The sequence below is a fragment of the Corvus moneduloides genome, chromosome 17 (genome assembly GCF_009650955.1).
Source record: "Corvus moneduloides isolate bCorMon1 chromosome 17, bCorMon1.pri, whole genome shotgun sequence".
In the NCBI taxonomy this organism is placed as follows: Eukaryota; Metazoa; Chordata; class Aves; order Passeriformes; family Corvidae; genus Corvus; species Corvus moneduloides.
Window position 1 is genome coordinate 8,922,724 of NC_045492.1, and position 18,992 is coordinate 8,941,715.

Here is an 18,992-nt window from a genome sequence, read left to right on the forward strand (position 1 = left end):
ATTCCTCCACCTCTCCATTTCTCCTCCATTTTTCCCATCTTTCCATCCTTCTGCCTCTAATCTCTCCACCTCCCTCTCACGCCTTCATCTTCTGTGTCTCCTGTCTCTCCATCTTTTATCCTTCCACATTCCTCCCCTCTCTCCATCTTCCATCTCACTGTTTCCCTTTGACTTCAGCCTTGCATCTTCCCATCCGTCCGTCTTCCACCCTTCCATCTCTCCCCACCTTTCCATTTCCCCCATCCCTTTATCTCCCATCCTTCCACCTCCCTCCCATCCCTACACATTCCCTCCCAGTCCCCCGTCTCTCCCGCCTCTCCCTTCTTCTTCTCCTCCTCCTCCTCCTCCCCCCGTCCCCCCTGCGCCTCCTCCTCCTCCTCCCCCGCCCGGTACCGCATTGCCGTAGTGCGGGGGGGCCGCTGCATTGCGCTGCCGCCGTCGATAGGTGGGCCCCTCCCGCGGAGATAAAGGCGGCGGAGCCCAAGCCGGCAGCCTCTGGCCGCCCCGACCGCCGCCCCGGTAAGAGCTGCGGGACCCCGGCGGGATGGGGGGGACAACCGGGATGCGGGGGGGGTGTCCTGCCCCAGGGGCTGCGGGGGATCAGTGCCCTCCCCACCCCGTGCGTGGGTGCTGTCAGCCCCTGGGGTGGGGGGTACCCCGAGAAGGGAAAGGATGGGGCTGGACCATTCCTTCATCCCGCAGGTGCGTCTTCCCGCAGGTGGGAAATAACACGCAAGCCGTGGTGCTTCAGAACATGAAAATCCTTCTAAAGGTTGTGCATGAGGAGGAAAACCTGATAATCCCCCCGAGCTCCCCCCTTGTTCCCCCCACCCTGCCTTTAGAATCATAGAATCCTCGAATGATTTGGGTTGGAAGGACCTTAAAGATCAGCTCGTTCCAACCCCCCTGCCATGGGCAGGGATGCCTTTAGCTCCCTAGGGAAGGAATAAAAAAAAAAATCCCCAATTCCCAAAGAGATCCTGCATCTCCCCCCGTGTGCCAGGGGTCTGCAGGGGGGAGAGGGACCCGCACCCAGGACTGGGAGCTCCGGGACCGGGCATCACAGTGGAGCCGCAAAACGGCCAGATCCGGGCTGGCTGGGTTCAAGGGCAGGAGGGACGGGACAGCCGCGGCTCCTGCTGCCCAGGGAAGCTTCTCGCTGGGAATGTTATCACCCGCATGACCGAATCGCTATTAGAGCAGCAAACTCCTCCTGACCTCCTTTACTTCTATGGGCAGATTCGTGAAATTGGATTTTATTAGACGTCAGATTAAAGCTCCTAATTGTGCCCGGTTTGTGTGCAGCTGCAGAGTCATGGCAACGCCGGGAGATGCCAGGACAGCTCCCCGGATACATCCGTTTGCGTTTTTAGCCTCCTCCCTCTGTTCCATCCAGTTTCATGGCAGCAAAATATAATAAACCCCCCCAGTGCAGGCTCAGAGGAGCCCTCGGCAGCCCCACTGTTGGCAGCCCTGCTTGGGGGAGCAGGCGAGGGCTATTTTTGTCCACCCCATTTTGCAGACGCCCAGTTGTCACCTGAACTGTGCCCAGCTGGGGAGTGGTGAGGGCAGCCCGGGAGGACGGGCACCCTCGGCTCCTCCCAGGGCACCCACGACATGGAGGAGATGCCCTCGGGTTTGGAAAGAGCGAGAAGGCAGCGGAAGCAGCGCGGAGTCGCAGGGAGGTTTTCCAGGGAGGAAGGGCACCTTCGAAGTATCGATGACGTAGCCCTGGGAACTGGGGGTCTCCGCGAGGGCGGTGGAGGGCAAGATGCCGAAAAACACGGCATCTTGCTGAGACTTGGAGGCTGGACGTGGCAGCCCGAAATAGCCCGGCTGGCCTCCTCCGGAGGCAGGCTGGCTCTGACCCAGCACGGGCAGAGCTGCCAGACGAGGCCGGGCACCCCCGGGCGCGTTGGTCCAGCGGGAAGGTGGGGCGAGGGGAGGACAGCCTTTCCCGAAGGGCTGGGAGGGGGCTGGCACAGGGGGGCTCTTTTGACGCCTGCCTCTTCCCCCGCAGCCTCCCCCAAAAGGCAGCTGCGTTCCCACCGCCCTCCCCAGCGCCGCCCGCCCCGGCCAGCCCCGCGTAGCCCAGCAGCATGGGGAAGGAGAAGACGCACATCAACATCGTCGTCATCGGGCATGTGGACTCTGGGAAATCCACCACCACCGGGCACCTCATCTACAAATGCGGGGGCATCGACAAACGGACCATTGAGAAATTTGAGAAGGAGGCTGCCGAGGTGAGGAGTCCGCCCCTCAGCCTGCCCCCAGCCCGCATTCCCTCCCGCGGGGATGCTCCACGCTGATCCCCACGAGTATCCCGCAGGCAGTATTCCCCTTTTGCTGGTGCTGCCCTTCTCTTACCTTCTATTTCTCCCTTTGTTCCCATCTATTTTTCTCCCTTTGCACCCCTGGGTCTTCCCGACTTCTCTGGCCTTGGGAAAATAGGCCATTTGGGCGCTCGCCACCCTCTTTTCCGGAGCTGGGGGACTCCCAGCTGCCGGCTGTTAATGAGGGCAGGGGCACGGCGAGGTCTGCAAGATGGGTTAGGGAACCAGCAGTAATCACCAGGATTCTGGAAAAGCCACAAATCATGGTGCTTCAAGGCATGAAATTCCTTTTAAATACGGTGCACGGGGGGGAAAACCTGATAATCCCTCACTGCCGAGGTCAGGGCTGCCTGAATTTCACTCCCAAGCATCAGCTTCCAGTGCCTGCTGGGGACAAGGTGCAGCATCAGCTGAACCACTCATTTGATCCGGTTGAAAAACCCCATTCCCATTTTCCTCAGGCAGGTGGTCTGGTGTGTAGTTTGATTGGTAGCCTATGCTACAGAAAAGCTGGCTAGAAATCTGAGCATTTAAGTTAAATTCTTTTGTTTGACCCTTATAATGGGGGCATTTGTAACAATTTTATCGTGTGTGCATTTAGAAGCTGTCACACAGCAAAGCACCACCCGATACCTGCAATGTGGCAAAGCCCGAGGTTAAAGAGGAAGAAACAGTCTTGGGAAGAAAAATGTGAATTGGGAGTACTGAGAAATTAATGATGGTAAATTCTAGAGAGGTGGGTGAGCCGGGAACAGCCTGGCTGTGTTATCCATAGGGCAGCTCCTGTCACTCAGAAGATGGCTTGTCGTCATCGCTCTGGGAATCTTTAATGCAGATACCCCTCCTTTCTCCTTTCTCCTTTCTCTTTTTTTTTTTTTTTTTTTTTCTGGTCAAGATCCCACATTTCAGTCACCAAAAAAAAATTTACAGAGCTGCCACTCTTGATTTCACATTTTGCTGTCTGTCTTAACCTTTTTAATTTGCTGATAGCATCTGAGCTAAATCCCTTATTTTCCTGCCTTACTTTCAGCCTTTTTTCCCCATCCTTGAGCAAAGAGCCTATTCCTTCATACAAAATGATCCCTTTCCCTTGATTTAAAATGATTGCTGATATCCTTCCATAAATTCCCCCCTTTACCTATAAGGTCAGATAAGGCATGATAAGGTTATCGTCGATGTGATTGCAGTGGTTTTAATTGAACAGACACTTTCACTGACTTGCCAGGATCCGCGGGCACCGGAGGCTGCTATTAATAGCCTATTGACTGAGCTTACAGACTCCATTTTCTGATGCAGGGCTGGGGAAGGGTTTGCTTCCATTAGGTGGCATTCACAGGAAATGGAGGCCTGCGTGCACCCAAAAAGCCAACAAAAAACCCAGGGTCTGTTATTTTATTTAAGAGAAAAGAGTGAGGATTTCTCCCTTTTTTTTCTTCTGATTCAAGGGCAGAAGTAACAGTATCTCTGAAAGAGGAGTTGTTCTGTTTTTAAAAAAAATAAATAATCAGTATTTGTGGCCTCCAAATAGAAAGCTGTCCCTCCGCTGGGGTTTGATCAGGGAAAATCAGGCTATTTCTGGCACTGAACAGGGAAGGTATTGTGCAGAGCTAGATAATACCCTGGGTTTTTCAACACCAGCTCTGGGTAACTGAATACACCCCGTGAAAGGAGGGAAACTGCTTGCTAAATAAAGGATCTCATTTGTCTTCACGTTACGTGTGATGCCGAGCTCTGGGGGGGGTCTCACACGTGATGAGCAGCTGGTTGTGTGTGTGGACATGGCTGATGGCAAGAAGGTGCTGATTCCCACTCATCTGCCATGGGAGAGCCAGGGGCTACTCTGTGCCTCAGTTTCCCCTTCTGGAAGGGAGGGAATAGGCTGCTGATGGGGGAGAGGCTGCGGGATGTGCTGATTGACCTCCTGCCCGAGAAGAGCCCATTGTTAATTCAATGCACAAATGCACCATTCCCTGCTGTATCTCCTTCCCCAGCAGTAAATGAGCACACTCTGATGACTCCACCCTGTTCCCTGGGAAGGGGGAGTTTGATGTGCATGCTGGAAAGGGTTAACTAGGCCCCATCCCTGGAAGTGTTCAAGGCCAAGTTGGATGAGATTTGGAGCAACCTGGTCTAGTGGAAGGTGCCCCTGTCCATGGCAGGGGGGTTGGAATGAGATGACCTGTGAGGTCTTTTCCAACCCAAACCATTATTTGATTCTAAAAACCTCCAAGCTCCTGCTCTACCCCCTCCCTAAATCCAGTGTCAGGAGGATGCTCAGGAGCAGAGACTTGATTCTGGATTTTTCCATCCCAGTGAGAGCTCACAGCTTCCCAGTGGAGATGGGGCATCACCTCCTCGACCTGGCATCCCCTCTGAGGAGGGGAAGTCTTGCCCCTGGCTTTAGGATTTTGCCTGTAATCCTCCAGAGCAAGCTGCAAAGTCATCGCAGCACTCAGCTGTTATGAAACAGGCTGTCACCATTAATTCTTTGTGCTGGCTGGAAACAGGGCTGGAGTGTGGGAGATGGAGCAGACCAGCCCCCAGGCATGGTGTGGGCAGGCCAGGTTTAGACGTGATGCTGCCTTCTCTTTCTTGGGGAGGCTCATCACTGGAGCCTTTGGTACCTGCCACTGGGAAGTGCTTCCCTCTGACCGGTGATTGGTAATGGGCCAGAAGAAACTGTGGTTGCAGAGAACAGAGGGATGGATGGATGGGAGCAGGGTATCACAGCTCTGACCTTGCATAGCAGTAGACCATTAAATCATCTGCAAACGACCTAAATTCCTTTCTCTGCCTTAAAACTCCCTTGTATCTGAGGCCAAGAGCTGAAGGCCGCGGCCCATTTTAACCCCTCGCTTTGGCCAGGCTCCTCTGACTGCCCCAGCACACAGCGGGGTCAGCAAGGGTGGGCTTGTTGTGCCCCATCTCCACCTCTGCAGGATGCCAGCTCAGACTGGGAGCATGACCTCCACGCTGGAGGGAAATCCAGCTCTCCCTGGTGCCATGACGTCAAAGGGCTCCAACCCAAAGGAGAAGGCACTTCAGAAGTGCCACTGTGGTTTTACCAGGGAATGTGCTTTATCACTGGCAGAAAGATTTACTGGAGCTAATCTCCCCCAGCATGATTTCCTGCATTACAATGTTGGCTGAGATTTTGGCCATTTGGCAACGACAGTTGGTCTGGCTGCAGCTCACAGTAGCTTTTCCTGTGAATTTGCACACTCTGTGGCAAAAATCAATCACATTTCTATTCTGCTCGTAGCAACCATCCCTCATTTCATTTTCTTTTAACCCGTTCCACTCCTACACCCCTGCCAGTTTTGGGCTCGCTCATGCAGCAATGCCCTTTCCCCCTAACCAGCTGCCTCACAGGTCTGAGTCATGGATTAAAATCACAGAATCAGAGAATCATTTAGGTTGGAAAAGCCCTCTAAGATCATTGAGTCCAACCATTAACCTAGCACTGCCAAGCCCACCACTAGACCATGTCCCTTCATATGCATCTCTGTGAAACCATGGGAAATAAAACAAAATAAATCCCATAAACAGACCTTTTTCAATAACTCCATTAAGGTGAGGAGATGGGATAAGTATATAAATATCCTCTCAGAGACATCTAGTGTGACAAGAAGCAGCTTTCCATGTCTCTGTACAGGATTTCCCAGCAGCAGTGCAGTATCCTGGTGTTTCATGGAGGAGTCCTCATGGGTTGCTGCCTTCAGGTCCTGCCCATCCAGCCCTACTCACAAATTCACTTCATTCCAACCTCTCCTGCATCCTGTTGAGGAACATGTTGAGAGCAACATCTCCTTTCCCCTGTATTTATTAGTAAATAGACCACAGCTCTCACTGAATTTAGGGAATTTTGCCTTTAATGTTTGCATTGTGACCCTGTGTGAGCTTGGGAAGTGCCCTGATGGGTGGGAGGCCATCAGCAGTGCTGTGGGCTTGGGTTTCTCACTGGTTCTTGCCTCTGTGTTGGCTAGATGGGGAAGGGGTCCTTCAAATACGCCTGGGTGCTGGACAAGCTGAAGGCCGAGCGTGAGCGTGGCATCACCATTGACATCTCGCTGTGGAAGTTTGAGACCACCAAGTACTACATCACCATCATTGATGCCCCTGGCCACAGGGACTTCATCAAGAACATGATCACTGGAACCTCCCAGGTGAGAAATGGGGCCCAGGAGGCGGGGGCTGCTGGAGGGGGGAGGCTGAGCCTTGTTCACAAGCCCAAGGTCACATAGGTGCAGTGGGAGTCCTTTTGGAGGTGGGGAGTTGAGAGAGAAAACATTGAGGAGTGTCCAGCAGGGTCCAGGGTCCTGCACCTCCCTGGGTGTCTGGGACAAAGGGTGTCTTTGGGCACAAAGAGGAGGTTTCTCCACCCCATTTCCACCCACGTGAGAAGGTGGGATGAATGTGGCCTGCCTGGGATCTGGGATACTGTGAGCTACAGGCCTTTGTGTGAGGGTATCTCCACATTATTTTAGCCTCAGCCAAATGAGATATACAGGAAACTTCCAACAGTCCACTAGGTTTTATTGGATAAAGGAGGCTCCACAGATCTTTTCTCCTTCCTTTTCCTCAAAACAGCTGTCTTTGTCGCACATCATATTGCCAGACCCAATGGTCTACCCTTCCTGAGTAGGGTGGTTTCCTTTCATTGCACTGTGGGACATTCCTGCATCTCCCTGTGACTGGTGGGTGCTGGGTGAACCCCAGCACATGCCCAGTGAGATTTCCATTGAGGTGCCAGCTGGGCTGGGCATGGCTTTTTGCCAAACCCAGGCAGCTTCTGCTGTGTATTCTGGGTACAAAAGTAATCTGGGGAACAGTTTCCATGGCTGGAGTCACACCCATCACCCAGAGAGGTTTTTTGTAAGACTTCAGGGGGGTTTTAAATAAAACCTTGTCTGTAGATGATCAAGATGAGGTCCTGGTCAGAGTCTTGCATCCAAGAGGGATCCACCCCGGTTTCCCACTCGCAATGCACAATGTGGGTCTGGCAAGTCTGAAATAGCACAGCTGGGTCAGTTTTGAGGTGGATCAGCAGGATTATGGGTAGCAGCTGGCAGGGAGTCATCTGGAACTCCCTCAAAGCCCTCAGGAGTGTCACCAGGGCCATGCTCTCTGGGGACAGCAGCAGCTCATTTGCTCTCTCCCCCTAGGCTGACTGTGCTGTCCTGATCGTCGCTGCCGGCGTGGGTGAGTTTGAAGCCGGCATCTCCAAGAATGGGCAGACCCGCGAGCACGCCCTGCTGGCTTACACCCTGGGGGTGAAGCAGCTCATCGTGGGCATCAACAAGATGGATTCCACAGAGCCCCCTTACAGCGAGAAACGCTACGATGAAATCGTCAAGGAGGTCAGCGCCTACATCAAGAAGATCGGCTACAACCCGGCCACAGTTCCCTTCGTGCCCATCTCGGGCTGGCATGGAGACAACATGCTGGAGCCCTCTCCCAATGTAAGTGTGCCTTGTGTTAGACTTCTCCCCCCACCCCGGGGATCCTGACCCGGGCTGAAGATGAACTCTGTGCTCTGCAAACGTTTCATGTGCCCGTTGTGCACAAAGGCCCATGCTGGCAGCACAGATGATGTGCCATGGAGCTCTGCTTGGCCCTGGGCAGGATGAATGGGCTCACTGTTCATGGGTGCTGTGCCCTGGCCAGGCACCCCAGCAGCTAAACATGAGCATCTTCAGGAGATGATCTTGCTGGCTTTGCTTCTGGGCCGGGACTTGAAGTTTTTGCCTTGTCAGAACTCACAGTGACGTTAGAGCAGCCATTGTCACTCTCAGCAGGAGCAGCAGATGTGTTTTTAGGGCATTGTTTTCTGAGGGGAATAACACAGTCTGGTGTCAGGCTTGGAGCAGCTCCCCCCTGCAGCCAGGCTCCCTCATGCTGGGTCTCAGTCCCCTTTCCCACTGATGCTCTGTGTCACTGCCATGGCCAAACCTCCAGTTCCAGTGCTGGGATCTCACTCCCACAGGTGATGTTTTCTTGAGGAAGTATCAGGTTTTCCATGCCAAACCCAAAGTTCTGTAGAGCATCCATTTGGAGCTGCTCCTTTTCCAGTTGGTTTTTACTCCCTCTGTGATGAGGATGGTGGGGAGACAAAGGCAGGGTGCTCTGGGGGGGGCCTGTGCCATCAGTTCACACAACAGAAGGAAGAGCTTAGGAAGGATGGAGGTTTTGGCAGACAGGCTGCCCATAACACTTGTTATTCTGACACTGGTTTTGTTGAAGGAAAAGCTACCCCAGGGTTAGTCTTCTAAAGAAGTGATGGGCTGGAAAGTCCTGGCCAGAGGAAGGTCCATGCTCTTCTGATGACTTCTGTGTGACCTTGAGCAAGTTGCTCAGACCCCAGGAATCTCTTGTGAAACCAATGGGAAATTTGATGCTTAGGGGGACTTCAGGACATCACCTGTGGATTACAGGGCAGGGCTTTGTGACAAGGGAGGCAATCCATGAGTCCAGCAGCAACTGAGGGAGGTCAGGGATCACAAGCCTGGGTGAGGGGAATTCTGCAATGCAAACTCACACAGTCACAAAACACAGCTCCTGCCCTGCACAGGAAGGGCAGCTCACTTGGGATGGTTTGGAAGGAAGGAATTATCGGGGTGCTTGGGAGATTCCTGTTCCCTGAGGAGCAGAGCTGGGATAAAGGTCAGCCACGGCCATGCCAAACCCAGCCCCGTGGTTCCTGGGTGCCTCAATCAGGCAGGCTCCAAATGTCAGCAGCTGCTGGGCTGGGAAGATGATCCTGAACAATTCTCCTATTAATAGGCTGCAGAGGGGAGGCACAGAGCAGGAGCTCAGTGGGCCCCTTCCTCCAGAGGGGTCTCAGGGCAGGTTCCCAGTGTAATGTGCTGCCTGACAGAAGGCAGGGCGTGAAATAACTCTCTCCTTTGTCCTAAGGAGGCAGCTGGCTTCTGGGTGCTGCCTGAGCTGGGGAATTGGGAAGAAAACCTGGCCTGGTCTGGAACAGCATGAGCTCTGCTGGAGAGGGTGCAGGGACAGACTCCTCCTCCCCATATTGCACCATCTCTAGGAAAGCTTAAGCAGGAACCTGGTGTAGATGTCTCTTCTCTCCTTCCTCGCCTGAAAAAGCTCTGATTATTTTCACTTGTAATTTCTGGACAGGTTTCACTGAAGCACAAGGCAGTCAAGTGACTTGTCTGTCTGTCAGGGGACTTATCAGAAAGTGGGGATTAGAGCCATGATGTCCCTGCAGCTCCTGTTGCCTCTGAGCAAGGGGGGTGTGGTGGTATGTCAGGCTGGAACCAGCTCTGTGTGGGAGACTCCAGCCCACATCCCTGTTGCACAGAATCCCAGGGCCAGCTGCAAAAAAATGACAGCTGGGCCGTGCTTCCATCAAAGTTTTGCACTCAAGAGCTTTTTGGGAAATGGGGTGTTCTGTGAAGCAGCTATGTGATGCTGCAGCTGGCAGAATGGGGCCGTTCCATGTGGTTTGGGAGACTTTCACCCCATGGGATGCTGCAACCCAAACACACCCAGTCTCTGGTGCTAGGGAGTGTGGTGGCCTGGGGCTGCAGCTTCAACACTGGGGTGTGTGGGTGGGGGTGTTGAAGTGCTCATGGGCTGGGGAAGGTCAGGGAAAGGCAACTGCTCTGTACAATAGACTTTGAGTGTAGAAGAGCTGGAGCTCAGCTGTTATTTTGGGGGGCCGGAGCCTGTCTACCTGCAGGGTTTGGTCAGATCCTGCTTTTGCCATAGGAGTGGTAGAGTAGGAATTGCTCCTTGGGAAGCAGATTTGGGGAATACATGACAGTGGTTTTATTTGGGTGGCCATAGGAGGCAGCACAAACCAGGTTTTACAGACGCTTTTCACCCTGAGGCCATGCTGAGGTTTCGAAGAGATTTGTTCCCGGAAGGTGTCTAAGTCTTTATCTGATTCTTGGCTTGTCAGAAGTTCCCTGGAGAGAGGGATGGCTCTGACAGCCAGGTGTCATGGGCAGAGGTGGTCATTTCCCCATGTGCCAGAGCTGTGTGGGGCAGAGGGATGGGAGCTGTGGGCACTTGGTGGCTGTCATCCTCGAGAGCAGAGCCCGTGGGCAGGTGGCCACGGGGCAGCTGCTGGCACAGGTCCCTGCCTGGCGTTTGGGCCCTGCCACAGCAGAATGGGGGAAGGTCTGAGTCATCCTGCACATGACACGAGGCTCCCTCGATGCCTGGATGGAGTTTTCATTTAGCCAAGCTGTTGCCTGGTGCTGGGTCTGGCTGCAAGGCAAGAGCTGCAGTGCCCTGGGAAGAACCTGCTGCAAAAGTGTCCCCAGGCTCCTCCTGCCACTGCCATCAAGAAAGACAAGTGGTGTCAGACATGACCCTCTGAAGGGGGCTGACCTGAATGCTTTGGATGCAGGCTGAATTCCCTGGCTGTGTCCAGTCTTTCCCACTCTCCTTCCCAAAGCTGGTGCAGATTGCAGGACAGGAAACCACCCTTGGCATAGCCACATCCTCCAGGGATGGCTGTGAAGCTGGGGGCACTTTGGGGGTCTTGCTTCACCCCAGCTCCCCATGCCCACTGCACTGTGCCACTGGTGTTGGTAAGGGAAAAAAGCCACATCCACAAAGTGTGTGATGGATTTGGGACACACGGGAAGCATTTGACTCTGGAATGGGAAAATACTGTCTAACCCTCTCTGTGCAGAGGCAGGGGAATGGCCTTGCAGACTCTGATCTCTGCTTGTTGTATTAGGGTTGTCTCAGACCCAGGACTAAATTTTTCTTGCTAGCAAGCTCCAGGTGCTGCTACACCATCCAGATGTGCAGCATCATCCCAATAAAGCACTGCAGTTCCCTGCATTAAACCATGGCTGCTGCCGAGCACATTTCCATTCCTCTCCACCTCTTTCTGGCCAATTTTTAGTTTCAAAGGTCCAGTTTAGGTCAGGAGAAGGGAACATCTATGAAGAACAATCCTGCCTCTCAGCAGCTGGGTTTCCAGCATCCTCCCAAGCCAGGGGTTTAGAATCCAGACCTTGGGGGGTGATAGCAAGACTGAGTGGGGAGAAGCGTTTGTGTGGGGCTCGCTTTGAAGGAACTTGGTTCCCAGGACTGAAGGCTGAGCACTTTGTAGCTGGGACTTGGCTGCAGACCCTGTGTTCCCTGTGCTGGAGGCAGCATTCCTGGAGGCTGGGATCCAGGCAGCTGGTGCAGTGCCCATGGATTGTGTTGGAAGTGGGGCTGTGAGTTTGCTGGCTTTAACCACTTCCATCCTTCTTCTCCTATTAATGGATGTCTTGCTCATTTCTAGAAGACAGAGGGAGAGATTGAGCAAAGGGGGGCAAATAAGCCTGCAGGGATGGTGGAGTGGAAGGAGCTCCCCAGCCCCCTGGTAAAGCCAGGACATGGCAGGACTGACTGTATGGAGGTTGTCCTGGTGGGACATCTCTCTGGGTTCACCTCTGGGTGCTGAGGACAGACACACTCAGTGAATGTTGTAAGTGTTCAAGGCCAAGCTGGATGGGCCTTGGAGCAACCTGGTCTCATGGAAGATGTCCCTGCCCATGCCAGAGGGGTGGAAAAAGATGGTCTTTAAGGTCTCATCCAACCTTGTGATTCCATGGTTCTCTGTTGCTGCTCTCTTCTCAGATGCCTTGGTTCAAAGGCTGGAAGGTGGAGCGCAAAGAAGGCAACGCCAGTGGCGTGTCCCTGTTGGAGGCCCTGGACACCATCCTGCCCCCAACCCGCCCCACAGACAAACCCCTGCGCCTGCCCCTCCAGGATGTCTACAAGATTGGAGGTGAGCCCTGCCACTCCTCTGCCTTAACTGGAGTCTTCATTCCATGGGAATTTGGGAATGACATTTCCAGGTGTTGGAGGGATTTGATTCTTCAAACCAGAGATAATGTTGGAGAAAAGGGTGGTAGCTGCAGTGCAAAGGCCCCATTTGAGCCTGGGCTGTCTGGGGTGGAGGGGACATGCCCAAAGGTGCCCAGGGACCAGAAAGGACCAGCAGGTTTGTGAGCTGTCCCCAGGGAACACATGATGCCAAAATGGCTGCAAATTTGTGTGTCCCAGAGATCATGGCTGGCCAGGCAAGTTGGAGGCAGCAAAAAGCATTCTGTGACCCAGATGAGGGACAAGACCAGCAGGGAGGGCCGCTGAAGCTGGTGGAGCTTGGCTGTGACCTGCCGAAGCTTCCCAAATGCTGGTGTCCATCATCGGCACGTCCTCCTGCCGTGCTGTGCCAGCCATGTAGGGAGCGCCGTGGCTGACGCGTGTCCCCTTCCCTCTGGAGAGGTGATGGGGACACTTTGCTCAGCTATAAATACCCTGTGAGTTCTCTCACCTGCTGGCATAAGTGGACAGCACTGCTGACTCCCTGGGGCTGGATTAGGCAGGCACGGCCTTCTCCAGCCCATTCCCACACTTTTCCAAGGATACATGCACTGCAAGGGTTGAACATGGGATTTAGCAGGGTTTTTTATGCAGGCTGCTCTTGTTTGCAGTGGAGATGAAAAGTGGTTAGAGGTCTGTGTCCTCCCCTAGCTCAGCTGGGGCAAAGAGATCTGGTTTTACTGGGAGGCAGGTCCTTGGGGAGCTGAGACACTGTGGGAAGAGGGAAGGTGGAGGCAGCAGGGTGGATGTGGAGGAGCAGATGGGTCCAGCCAACCTTCTCAATCTCTTCAATGTTGTTTCTCTCCATCATTCTTCACCTGCCTCCAAAGGGGAATTTTCCCAAAGTCTCCTGGTGACACAGGCTGTAAAAGATCCCAATCATTTTCTGACCCTCATTTTCTGTCACAGCTGGTGGTGTGGCCGTCAGGGATGCGTAGAGTGTTGTTGCACGCATGCTATGATGTCCTAGTCCTCCAGGCAGGAGGTGCCACAGCTGCTCCAGGAGAAGAACTTTTGGGGCATGTGGATTGAGCAGGACTTTCTGACTGTGGGTTACTTCTTTTTTACAAAACTTTGAGTAGGAATGATGGACTCATAACAATTTTCAATACCCCAGTGTTGATCTGCTGAAAACTTGGGGGTTTTGGGCAAGGAGCAAACATGTTCTTTGGTGAAAACCACCGAAGATGTCTTGCTTTTGCTGAATCCAGGCTCTGGCCCAGCTCTGACCAAGCAGATTGAACTTCGCTGCACTCTGTCCTTGTCTCTGCAGGGATTGGCACAGTCCCCGTGGGCCGAGTGGAGACCGGAATCCTGCGGCCTGGCATGGTGGTCACCTTTGCCCCTGTGAACATCACCACTGAGGTGAAATCCGTGGAGATGCACCATGAGGCCCTGAGCGAGGCTCTGCCTGGGGACAATGTTGGCTTCAATGTGAAGAACGTCTCGGTGAAGGACATCCGCCGCGGGAACGTCTGCGGGGACAGCAAGTCGGACCCGCCGCAGGAGGCAGCGCAGTTCACGTCTCAGGTGAGCAGGGCTGGTGATGCCACCATGCCTCATTTGCCACCATGCCCAAGCTCCCAGCCTTGCCATGACACTGCTCTGTCCCTCAGGTGATCATCCTGAACCACCCTGGCCAGATCAGTGCTGGCTACTCGCCCGTCATTGACTGCCACACCGCACACATCGCCTGCAAGTTTGCCGAGCTGAAGGAGAAGATCGACCGGCGCTCCGGCAAGAAGCTGGAGGACAACCCCAAGTCCCTGAAGTCGGGTGATGCAGCCATCGTGGAGATGATCCCTGGCAAGCCCATGTGTGTGGAGAGCTTCTCCCAATACCCACCCCTTGGTAAGGGAACGGCTCTTTGGAGGTCTCCTGTGGAGGAGCATGAGGGCTCTGTGGGTGCAGAGCTCACATCAGACATGCTGAGCTTCTCCCAGCGGGATGGCGAGGGAGCTGAGGATGTTTTGTTGCTGCCCCATGTGCTGGTAGGCTGGGGTGGGGCAGGCTCTCTGCCGAGCTGAGTTTCTGAAGGCTGGGTTTTCCCTCTGGGAGCAACGAGGTTTCCTTCACAGTTACTAAACCCTGATAGTTTCTGAACACAGAAACATTTTTCCAGTTTCCTCCTCTCTGCCCTAAAACAACTAGTCAGGAGAAGAAAGAGGAAAGTTTGCTCAGTGGAGGCCACCTTTTAAAGTAGGGAAGTGCCATGCTTGAGTTCTAGGATGGTTTGGATTGGAAGGGACATAAAAAAGCCATCTTGTTCCACCCCCCTGCCATGGTCAGGGACACTTTCCACTAGATCAGGTTGATATTGCACATCTGGAAGCTTCAGCAATTCTGGGAGCTTGCAGAGAAGAGATGGGGTTTAAGTTTAAAAAATATTAATTTAAATAGAGGGGAGCCTCAGTACTGGTGGTCAGAGAAAGGATTTATAGCTCAGGAACCTGCTCCAAGGGCAGGGGTAACACATGGCACCATGAGTGGAGGTGTAGACCCCACTACCACTCTCCCAGAAGAGCTCAGCCTCAGAGTCTCACTCGCATTCCCCCTCTCTCCGTCCCTCAGGCCGCTTCGCTGTCCGTGACATGCGGCAGACCGTGGCCGTGGGCGTCATCAAGAACGTGGAGAAGAAGAGTGGTGGAGCCGGGAAAGTCACCAAGTCTGCCCAGAAGGCCCAGAAGGCTGGCAAATGAATCGTGGGCTCCCAGTGCATCGCGCAGAAACCATCCCTGACACCAGGACGCTGCCACCGTCTCCCCCGGGCGCACGTGTGCACATCAGCTTGTAAGAGTTTATATGTCAACGACTGGATGCTCACCATTAAGGTCCAGTGGAAATTCTTTAAAAGGAAAAGCATGTTCCAGCGTTTGTGAGGCTTCATGTTAATTTTACCAATAAAACTGGTGCAACATCCACAGTGGAAAAAAAAAACAACCCAACAAAACCAGACAAACCCCCCCCTCCCAAAAAAAACCAAAACAAACCAACCAACCCAAAAGGTGTGGAGCTGTGTGTGTGTGCATCTGTCATTGAGAGGGGCTGGGTTGGGTGGGGATTGTGTAGTCCCACCTAGAGTAGATGGTGGGGTCGGCACAGGAGGGCCTGGGATGGAAGTAAGGAGGAAGGAAGGCAGTTGTGAGCCCATATTCAGGGCGTTAGCCAGCACCCAGCCCTTCCCCAGCTTGCACCCCTTGACCTGGGTGATTCCCCCAGCCTGAAGCAGCGACAGCTCTCACAGCAGTTGTGATACTCTCCTTAACCAGCTCAAGATTCTAAAATCATTTTCCAGGACCTTTATTTTATTTTTTTCCATGCAAAATAGGCTTAAATTGACCTCCTAGTTATGCCACTGAAAGGAAGGAAAATAGAGCACCCCATGTCTCCTGGAAGGGCGAGCAGCATCACTTTCGGTCTCTGTCATACCCCATCATTTTGGGAGCAGTGACTGAGACTGCCTTCTCTCCCCACCTGCTGCTCTGTCCCCAGGATCCCCCAGCCTTTTCCAAACAACTCAACAGCAACATTTCTTCCTGATTGAAGCCCAGACATGACTCAGGTCTCACAAGAAGCCCCAAAACTCATGGTCTTCACCCAGGGCAGTGTTTTGACTTCCATCACAATCTTGCAGCCCCAGGCAAGGTGTGCACCTCTCCCAGCTCCACTCAGTGCAGCTGTCCCAGTCCAAAGGGCTGTGGGTGCTGAGTGGTTGGGATTGACCAAAAAGCAACAGCCAGGAGCTGTGAGGGGAAAAGAGTGGGAGCACCGAGTGTGAGGAGGAGCAGTAGATGGTACAATGGACCAGGCAGAAGGAGGGAGGTGGTGTGAGAGTTGTGCTGCCACTACAGCATTGTGGGGATGTTTCCAAGGGCCATTTCCTCCCTGGAGGAGGCATTAGCAGCGTGCTGGGGCATCCTGAGCTTGTCTGTGCCTCTGGCTTGGCTTTCAGGAAGAGACAGTACTGGGAACAGGCGGCCCTACATAGTCTCTGTGAAGGGCAGCATCGTGCGAGGCCCTTCCCAGGAGAGCTCCAGAGGCACAAATATCACTGCTGTTTGTGTCACAAAGCCCTTAATGATCCTAATTAACATCTGATGCTCTGCAGCACTGAGTGTCCCCAGGCAGAGCCTCAAGGAGCTGACATCAAGCTGAATTACAGAGAGCTCTGCATAAACTCACCCTGCCTGCTCCCTAGACACTCTCCCCATCCCATGTCCGGGTCTGACAGCCACGGACATGGACCGGCTCCCTGGGCTAAAATCCCCAAAACTGTGCACAGGCCACCAAGGCTCCTCACCCCTCTCCGCACACCCCACATCCACCAGCTTCATCCACAGAAACCAATTTGATGCCAAAGGTCTTTGCAGTACTGGGCTCTCTGAAGTGCTGTGTCCTTGGCATTCCACAAATTGGAAGAGGATCTCGGGATCCCTGCGAGGCACAGCACAGCCACGGGGGAAGGCTGTTTTCCCACTGATACTTTAATCTCATCTTCCAGCTCCTCCTGCATTTCCCAGTTCCCAAGGCGTGTTTTCCCTGAGACAACTTGTGCCTCTTCCTGGGTATTTGCAAGCAGGAGAACATCCTCATGTGCATGATTTTCCTGCATCCTTAAAAGCAGCACCAACAGGAACTCCTGTGGGAATATCCCTCCCATGCTGTTCAGGAACCTCCAGCTCCCTGGTGCCCCATGGAAGCCAGCTGCTGGCACAGCAGGAGTGAGCACCACCGTGGGGTCAGGGGGGGGGGACAGAGAAGAGCAGGAGCAAAGTCTGCACCTCTCCTGCTATTTTAAAAGCAAATACAGGCTTGACAAAACCACGGCTACGTTTCCATAGAAATATGCCAGGGGAGCTGTGAAAGATACTCTGGGAGCACTGCACAAGTGGTGAGGTAATTAATGATGGAACTGCAGAAAAGCAAAAAATATAAAGCCAGAGGACTTAACTCAGACTTGCTCATGGCTCAGAGCAGGGCCAAATTTTCAGCCTCATTTAAGTGTGGGTTGGCACCCCAAGTGATCTGCAGGAGCAGAAAGAAGAGATGGTGCCTGAAGTGAGATCTCAGCAGTAGCAGCAGCGTCCCCCATTTTGGGAGGTTTGGGTCAGGATCTTTAGCGAGACAGAATTAACAGAAATATTGTGATTTAAACCCACTTCAAAGCATAAGCATTTTCCCAAAAGAAAAATATGCTGCATTCCTGGGCATCTCAACGCAGTATCAGTGAAGCCACAGCCTGCCTCCAGCCAAACCTTGGGTTTGAATCCCTTTTGGATCAGTGTTTTGGGACTGGATCAACAACCCACCACGTGCAAATCATTGCCTGGCCCCACAGGGCTTGCAGGCAAACAAGCAATGGTGCCCTTAGTTTGACATGATCCACTTTGGGATCCTACCAAAATGATAAGCAACCCAACAGGCCCCTGAACTGGACCACAGGTGGATTTTGGCAAAAAATTTTGAGCAGTGAGCTCAAGCTGGTTTTGGAACTATCAGCACCGTGTCAGAGCAGGTGGGTGTATGTGACCCATGGCAGGTGATAGAGCTGTGGTGGTGAGATGGATTTCAAAATACCAAATTCTCCTCCAGTTGCTCCCTGCCATGGGCAGGCATGCTGGGGCAGGCATGCTGGGACCCCACAACCCAGAGCTCAGAGGCATTTTTTCATAGCAACATTTATTGTTTTGGAGTCATTTTCCATCCCAGTCCTCCCTGAAGGCGTCGCGGTGGCTGCTTCCCGTCGCAGACTCATCGGTGCCATCTCGTGGAAACGGGGACAAAGTCCTCCTGGAACAGCTGCCAAGCAGAGGAAATCCAGACCCACGTCCCTGATCCTGGCAAGGCAGCACGTCCAAAGCAAAAAGAACAGCCCGGGGAGACGCATTGAGGACCAGAGTTTGCAAATGTGATTGTATTTCCTGAAATTAAAAACTGGTGGGAGGAAAATTACTCGAGGTTGTAGGAAAGTCAAAAACCATCAGGGCGGGCTCCACTGTACAGCTGGGGATCAGCTCTTCAAGAGAAGAGAACCCAAAGGACCTGGAAGAAGAGGGAAGAAGAGAGAGGTGTGTGAGGCTGGATGTGAACCAGCACCCAGTTTCCCAAAGGGACGTAATCTCCACGGTGCAGCACAGCCTGTGCACAGCATGGCACTGATGCCTTGGTGGGGGTTTCTGATGGAGAAGGGAAGATCCCAGGAATGGGACCATCCTTCAGGTGTGAATGGACACCTCTGCCAAACCCCAGCCTGGTGCTGGCTGCTCTTGTGGCATCCACCGGAGATGAAGGAATGAATACTTCTTCTTTCCCACCTCTACCCTCGTGTCTGGCTGTGTGCTGTTAATAATTTAAGGTAAGTTTTCTTAATCCACTGGAGCTGATTGGCTGACTCAGCAGGCATTTGGGGCTGCTCTAAAAAATTTATAAGGCTTTTGCAAGATTGCAAGTGGAATCCAGGCTGCAGATGCTGAGCTGGGGGAATTCGAACTGCCTGGTGCCCTTCTGCACTTGGAGCGGAGTTAAAGCATCAGCCACAACCTCTTGTCAGTCTGGGCAGGTCCCTGCAGAGAGGGGGCACAGGCCACACGTCACTGGCGTGCAGGAAACCTCTCCAGTCAGGGCAGTTGCTCTCCCATGGCTCCGTCATCTGTCACCAGATTTTGCTGAACCCTAACCCCACGCAGGCAGTGAGGTCCTGCCTGTCTCCTGCTGACTCAAAAGTCTTGGTGGCACCTGGAGCATTTCAACAGCATTTGAAGACACACCCCACTAAGGGAGAAAAGCAAATGAGCATCT

The 18,992-nt window shown here is 53.4% G+C and overlaps 1 protein-coding gene across 1 annotated transcript; it reads left to right on the forward strand.

Moving 5' to 3' along the window:
- Positions 1-351: 351 nt before the first annotated feature.
- On the forward strand, positions 352-15,115 carry EEF1A2 (eukaryotic translation elongation factor 1 alpha 2). The gene is made up of 8 exons (XM_032127082.1): positions 352-519; positions 2,021-2,243; positions 6,320-6,499; positions 7,499-7,795; positions 11,946-12,096; positions 13,468-13,724; positions 13,811-14,045; positions 14,766-15,115. The coding sequence occupies exons 2-8, from the start codon at positions 2,100-2,102 to the stop codon at positions 14,891-14,893; spliced, it is 1,392 nt and encodes a 463-aa protein (XP_031982973.1). The 5' UTR covers positions 352-519; positions 2,021-2,099; the 3' UTR covers positions 14,894-15,115.
- Positions 15,116-18,992: the final 3,877 nt, after the last annotated feature.

Excerpts from the sequence above, each read along its gene's own strand:
- EEF1A2 (XM_032127082.1), top strand. The coding sequence starts at position 2,100 with ATGGGGAAGGAGAAGACGCACATCAACATCGTCGTCATCGGGCATGTG. Across the intron at positions 6,500-7,498 it reads TGATCACTGGAACCTCCCAG|GCTGACTGTGCTGTCCTGAT; the intron begins GTGAGAAATGGG and ends CTCTCCCCCTAG. Across the intron at positions 14,046-14,765 it reads CTCCCAATACCCACCCCTTG|GCCGCTTCGCTGTCCGTGAC; the intron begins GTAAGGGAACGG and ends TCCGTCCCTCAG.